Source organism: Coffea eugenioides, chromosome 8 (assembly GCF_003713205.1).
Source record: "Coffea eugenioides isolate CCC68of chromosome 8, Ceug_1.0, whole genome shotgun sequence".
Taxonomy (NCBI): Eukaryota; Viridiplantae; Streptophyta; class Magnoliopsida; order Gentianales; family Rubiaceae; genus Coffea; species Coffea eugenioides.
In genome coordinates this window covers 30,387,232-30,394,475 of record NC_040042.1, presented here as the reverse complement: position 1 = coordinate 30,394,475, position 7,244 = coordinate 30,387,232, and the positions used below count along the sequence as shown (strand labels likewise).

The following is a 7,244-nucleotide window of genomic DNA, read 5'->3' as shown; positions in this document are numbered from 1 at the left end:
TTACAAAAAAAAAAAGAAAAATCAGAAACCAAAAAGGAAAAAAAAGAAAAGAAAAACACCTAGTACTACTTCAGTCAAGGCAAGGAACTTATTTATTAGTATTCACTTGACCATGGAATATCTAACATGGCCATCTCGGAGAAGCCAGACCCTATTTTTCGTTTAGTTTCTTTGTCCTGCAACAATAACATGAAAAACCCAATGAGGCAGCGAATTTGCACACCAACAAAAATGAATTGCACACGCAAATTCCTTGCCTCATAAGTGGACAAGAAATAAGATGCAACATAGAAAGATTTTACTGATTTCAAGGGAAAGTGGATTACAAAACTCTCTGATTTTAACACCAAGTTTAAGGTGAAAAACCTTTCGCGATCTCATCAATAGTTAAAAAGTGCTTTTAAAAAACAACATCAAGTTGGTTTATCTAGACCACTCCTACCAATTTCTTAATTTTTATTTTTTCAAAATTGACCATCCGGATTTGGGGCACATCAGATGGGTTCGAATTGGGCCATTCATTTTTTTTTTCTGGACAATTGGATTGGTATAACATTGTAGCAAAACCAATACCATCTCTTGCCAACAAACTCAATAGCTGGTTTGTCAAGATAAACTTCCCTCTGAATTATGAGTGGTAGAGTGCGTTTAATAAAACTAAAATCTAAAAATTAAAATTTGAAATATAAGATTTAAAGTCTGAATTCAGTAAGTTAATGAATTATTAAGTACTACATTTGATATATTGAGTGTATATGATATTAAGTGATAAGTGAATAGTTTATCACTTATTTTTGGGAACAAATTTTGCCTAAAAAATTTAGTGTCACTTAATTAATTCATATGTTCAATTTTTATTATCAAACGCGTCTTAACATGTTAAAATCTGAATCTATTAAATTAAAGTACTTAATCGGGCTATCAATAGAGCCATAGTCTAGTTAGAGGATTATTTTGGAAAATTCCAATCAATCATCTCACTACGAATATAATTTAATTGCTAATCAATTGTTAAAAGATTTTCACCCCTTTCATTGATTTAGTCCAAGAGATAACGGCAATGTTTGGTGGGCCACTTGAATGCCTTGAGGCTTCAGCCAATTTTCTGAATGAATGGGCTTGGATGACGAGGTTTGGGCAGGCCCAAAACTTGCCGGAGTCTAAAAGGAGGACTAGAAGAGGTTAATTTTGTTTTCTTTTTTTTTTTTTTAAGCTGGATGAAGTCGATAACCGACATTTGTTTTTTTTTTCTTAATAAAAAAAGAATGGGATTTAAGAAGTGGGGTAGGAAGGGAGATTAGTCGATAACAAACGTTACTAGTTTCTCAAAACTAATAAGTTCGTTAATATCACTTTATTGAGAATAATAAAGTTTATTTGGATAATAGTAGAAGGCTTACTGCTAAAGGTTTTTTGCCATGTAAATTTGGATTAAGGTTCATCTACAGAATTTCCTCTCAGAAAATCATTCCTTATCAACAAAATGGTGGATTTGAGTGATGTCTATAAAAAAGAAAAATGAATGGTAGTTAATTTTCAATTAAGCACATGTAAACAGTATTAACATGTAATAAACGAACCAAAATGTCAAACTTACTAACCTCTAAAAACACACATTGCAGGTGGAAATAGACTTATTAATCTTCCATTTGCTTTAATATCACCAAGCGCATATCATTGCGAAGATCATTTGCATTGATCAAGGCTCCTTCCTTAATCTGAAATTAAAATTGAAGTTATCATTCAATTGTCTTCCCGAATATAGCACTTGATAACAATAAGATATATTCAACAAAAGTTTTAGCCATTTTTGAGGTGCTCAATCCAATTAAAAGTCAATAAGAGGTTTTTAGTCATTAGAACAAAAGAGATCACAAGAAGATTAAGCCTCGAATGGGTGTGGTTAAAATAAACTATATTATCTTTTTCATTGAAAAAAATAATTTCGTTCCTTAAAATCTGCACTAATAACAAAAAAATATATACAAACATGCAACAGATACAACAAAACGAGGTGCGTACCTTAGCAAGAATATTTATAACCAACTCAGCACGACCAAAACTCATCGTATTGAAACTGATTACTGAGAGCTGCTGCTTTTCAACTTCTGAAATCGTCTCCCAGATGATATTCTTGTGGTTTTTGCATTGAATGGAGATGATCACATCTCTTAGAGAAATATACACAAGAATTTGAGGTAGAGAGGAATCAGAATCGCTGTCTGACTTTGTATCCTCAGATAATACAACTGATGATTGCTCATCTTCTTCGCCAATAGTACTATCCAACCGTCTTTCCAGACTATCCACACGTTCTTCAAGGTGCTTTATGTACTTAGTTGCATTCTCAACAACTAATACCTCATCCAACTGCACAAACAGAGGAATTGAACTTAAAAAGAAAATTAATTTTTCTAATCCCATTTTCTTTCCTTCATTGAAAATGCCAGATTTGAATTGAGGGCTAAAGGATAAAAGGGTTCTCAAGAAAAGCAAAGAAAAAGAAAAACTGTAATCTGGTTGAATAATTAATTGGTGGTACCTCAGCTTTTGAGCCTGGTAGCAGGTTTGACAAAGCTCTGAGCTGCCGATTATACTGTTTCTCTTCCCGCTGGCGTTTCCTATCCTGTAAATAGATGCATCAAAGCATCAGGAAAAGCAAGAAATAATTTGCTGAAAACTTGATTCAGAATTGCAGAGATTGATAAACCACTTGATAACCTTTAGCATTTTGGATGCTCCTTTTGCATATGAAGGATCCATAATGAACAATAGTAGCTCTTTTCCTTTTGAGGTTTGAGATTGATTTGTAACAACCGAACAGGAAAAAACTTTAGCAATTGTAAAATGTACTGAAACTATGACAACTGGGGCGGCCTTGGACCTTTCTTCACCTATTTATTGTCCTTCACGAAAGTTAGAATAATTTTATCCTGGACTGGAGAAACAATTAATGTAGTTCACATGGCTTACTAAAGTATAGCCACGAGATCAATTCAATAGTGGGATGATTAATATATTCTCTTGTCATCTGAATCTGACGCAGTCTAAAATAATTCATCTTTTTGTTTTGAAATTTCTTGCAGAGTTGCGTATTTGGCACAGATTCGCACGTCATTTTCTTTATTTTCTTGGCCAAGGAAAACACAAAGAGAAATGTAAAATGAAATAGTCAAAACACCAAAAAAATAAGTGGAGAATTACTGTTGATCCTCTTAAAAATTTAAAAAAAAAAAAAGGAAGAAAAAGCCAAAACAATAGACACCATGGTAGTCTCTATTCATTTGAGGGTCTAAACAAATTTCATGCTTTTTCTTTTTAACAAATTTCATACATTATTAGATAGAAAAAATGTTTCAAGTGGAAGCAAAAGGATGTAAATGCATACAATCATGAAGTGCTTTAATAGTTAGAGATATTTACTCCACAAAATAGTACAAAGTTTATTGAAAAAAACCAACTAAATTAAAACTCGGATATTTCACATAAAATCTAATATTAAAACTTAACATATATTTATTTTGCAATGGTTAAAGCAAATATACATAATGTAAAATGAAAGACCAAACACCATGGTAGTCTCTTCGAAAGGCAACATAACATCTTATTTGATAAAGATTGAAGGATCTTTTCTTTTTTTTTTTCTTATTTTTTGTGAGGAAAATGCAAGAAACATCAAAAATTACTAAACCACTGAACATGATGGTTTTTTTTCCAATTGAGAGTGCCAACTATTTTCAGACATTGTTAGCTACAAAATCGTTCCAAATGGAAGCAAAGGATGTAAATGCATTCAATCATGAAATTTTATGAGTACTAGCTAGAACTATTTACTCCCCAAAATAGCTTCTTTTATAGTAAACATTTGTGTCTAAATCTTAGTCATAAATTATCCAGTAAAACTAAATATATGAACAGATATGTTCCTTGTCACTTTCTTACCTACCATGAACTAAAAAGGCTCCAAATGATGATGGAATGTGGGGACGTGATTGGTACAAGGAATTCCTTAACTTCGTCAAATATGACACATATATTTTTTTTTTAAAGTGAACAGAAATCACCCTACTGTATTAGTGAATGAAGGCTGTAATTAATTTAAAATTCAGCTAAAAGAAAAAATAACTTAAAAAATCAGCTTTATATTGGGGTCAATTTTGAGGCGTCAATATATCTGCGTCCAAGCTTAATGAGTTAGAATGTTGCAAGTTAATATGAACGTATGTATTAGCTAAAGGTTGAAATCATGCGCAGAACTCGGCCCCCCCAAATTTTGAAAATTAGTTTTTCTCTCTTAAAAAGTTGAAAGTTTTAAAAAATTTCTATGTAAATTTAAACTTTTACTCCCATAAAAAATTAAAAATATTTCAAGTTGTGTACTTAATTTTTAGTTGAACTAGAATTCATTCCCTCAGAAGAAAATTTTTTGGTTCCGCTTAAAATTAAAATGAGCTAAATGTGTACTTTTACTTTTGGCGATCATGGAGGCCAGAGAGCACTTGCCAAATCTTAATCAGGTGTCTGATAACTACTCATCAAAGGCATTGATTCGTTCTAAACCAGCATCTAAATGCATCATGAGTACATGACCACATTGAGAACTAATTTTTTTTATATATATAAAAAAAAGGTACGGAAAAAGAGGGAGGAACAAAAAGGCTAATCCAAAATATTTAAAGTAATTGGATCCCAAGAACCTGTCAATTAATTGATTGGGTCTCTTTTCTTGACAAAAAAAAACATAAAATTAGAACTAATCGTTTGGAGTTAAGTTTACCAATCAAAGGTGAAAAGCCTTTCACAACTTGTACTTAATAAACCATGTATTTTAGAACTAAAGACTTAAAATTGAATTAGAATCCGATCAAAAACATCAAGTAGATGAATAAAGGAAAAGTAAAGGTCATGGAAACAACCATTTGATTTGAACCTTAAGATCGAACATTTTTTCCCATTGGTTGACTTAATAGAAAAAAATACTTTTCAAGAAAAAATTACTTAGAAAACGATAGATATAACATGAGAAGCAGACTATATAAATATTTACCTTGTCTTGGCACACAAAAAGCTGTCATGGTTTTCAAACAGAAGCTGGACCTTGGACCAACACTAAACTAACAAAAGAAGCAACTGGGGTGGCCCTGATCCACATCTTCTCTTTATTGTACCTTTTTTTTTTTTTTGCTTCCCTGGGAGGTAATCTACGACAGGTTCTCCTGTTTGTAAATCCTCTCTCGTTATCATCCAAGCCAACCATCTTCCATTGTACTTTCCTATATCTTACAAAAACATATCCCATTGCTTACCTACTAGAAAATCTCTCAAATAAAATGTATAGAAATCACTAATGTAGTTCACGTACATGCATAAAATATAGCCACGAGGACGGTCAAATATTTGGAAAATTAATAGTCTCACGTTCTGCACTTTCCATCAAATACTTAACAAACCTTAAATTTTTTTAAGTATCTTTACCAAATCTTCAAAAGATCTCTTTACTTTTCGTGAAAGTGGAAGTATCCATTTAAACCAAAAGATTCTCAAATTTTGTGGGTGCTAACATCGACAGAGTTGACCAGAAACACTTTTGAAAACACAAAAGAAACTTAAAAAAAGATGCCCAACCACCGACAAAGTGTTTGCAGTGGAAGAAAGTGATATAAATGCACGCCACCAAGAAATAATTGAATAATGGGAATTATTACTCAAAATAACTTCATGTATCATTTAATTAAGTTTAGCCACTAGTTAAATAAGTTTGGCCACTAACTAGTCAAAGAAATTTAGAATAAGAAATGGATGAGAATTTGTTGTCCTACCAACCAAGGTGTTGTGGAGGCTCTAACCTCTAAGCGATAATGTGGAATAATAGAGATGCGGTTGACAGGCGGAATTGGTAGCGACAAATTGGGCTGATGGGTGGGAGCCGCTTAGGCTTAACATAAAGGCTGCGCATGTCGGCTTATATCCGAGAAATATGGGATAAGCCTAAATTGATCTACTTTTGGGCAGAGGTATAAACAAGTTTAAACAAATAAAACACCCTAGTGTTTAAACTTATTTGATTATATTAATGAATTTGAAATTTTATTTAAATTTGACTTATTTGTTTTAGCTTGAACATGTTTTTATTGAGTCGAATTTGAGTAGTTTGAATCTTTTACATATAAATTTCACTTATATGCTAATCAAATCGAACTGGAGTTGAACTTGAAAGTTTATCAAATACAAATTGCTATTAAAATTTAATTTGATTAGCTAGCGAACTAAATTTGGACAAGCTCTTGCCGATCTGAACTCGATCTTTAATATCAAATAATTTGATTCGTCTTTTTGAAAGTTTATCGAATACAAATTGCTATTTAAATTTAATTTGATTAGCGAGCGAACCAAATTCAAGCGAACTCTTTCCGATTTGAACTTAATTTTTTGTATCGAATAATTTGGTTTGTCTTTCAATTTTACTTTTGATTTGTATACATCCATCATAAGTCCAATAAGGCTTCATTTATTTTTTATGTCCTTTCCTTTTTCTTGATAATGGACTTTTATCTTTCTCTCATTATTTTTTTTTTCATTGTTTTTCATTATTCTATGGGTCATGGAAGTTGTTGAAACTTTTAGGGTTCATTTGGTTCACGGATTGGATAAGATAGAATGATTCATCTTCGGATTATTAATTCTGGGTTGAGTCATTCTCGGATTAATAGTCCAAGTTATCTAGTATTTGGTTCGTTCTAGATTGGATAAGATATGTTGGAAATAATCCTATCCTGTGTTGGTTTGAGATTGGATGAGGTAGGATTACTATTTCAATGACTAAAATATCCCTTAATTTGCATATTTTTTATCAAAATAATTTAATATTTTGTAAAATATTAATAAAAAATTAATATTTATAACTTTTATTAAAATAAAGTAGTTTGAAACTTTAGAATTATAAAGTAAATCAAGGGTTTGATATATAAAGATTTGCATTCACTCAAACTCAGTCCATTCGAACCCTTAAAAATAGATTTTGACCAAGTTTTTGAACTTTTTTTTTAATTGAAATCATATTATTATTCAAGCTGCCGAAGAATACAATGTAAGGAGGAAGGTCGCATCCTTACCTCCGAAACGAGAAACGAAAATTACAAAAGTTCTGCATATCCAGGGCCAGTAACTCTCTTGTGCGACACGATAATTGAGAAGCCTTAGTAAAGAACTCGAAGGACCCACACGCAGTACTGTGGGAAGCCAGT

The 7,244-nt window shown here is 31.8% G+C and overlaps 1 protein-coding gene across 1 annotated transcript; it reads right to left on the bottom strand.

Moving 5' to 3' along the window:
• LOC113781637 lies at positions 1–2,852 on the bottom strand. The gene is made up of 5 exons (XM_027327596.1): positions 2,722–2,852; positions 2,543–2,626; positions 2,023–2,370; positions 1,602–1,718; positions 1–176 (listed from the first exon to the last, which is right to left on the bottom strand). The coding sequence occupies exons 1-4, from the start codon at positions 2,761–2,763 to the stop codon at positions 1,638–1,640; spliced, it is 555 nt and encodes a 184-aa protein (XP_027183397.1). The 5' UTR covers positions 2,764–2,852; the 3' UTR covers positions 1–176; positions 1,602–1,637.
• Between the last annotated feature and the right edge of the window lie 4,392 nt (positions 2,853–7,244).

Bases quoted from the DNA above. Each gene is read 5' to 3' on its own strand.
- LOC113781637 (XM_027327596.1), bottom strand. From the start codon at position 2,763: ATGGATCCTTCATATGCAAAAGGAGCATCCAAAATGCTAAAG. The intron at 2,371-2,542 runs GTACCACCAATT...CTGTTTGTGCAG, and splicing joins TACCAGGCTCAAAAGCTGAG to TTGGATGAGGTATTAGTTGT. The intron at 1,719-2,022 runs GTACGCACCTCG...TTTTAATTTCAG, and splicing joins TTATAAATATTCTTGCTAAG to ATTAAGGAAGGAGCCTTGAT.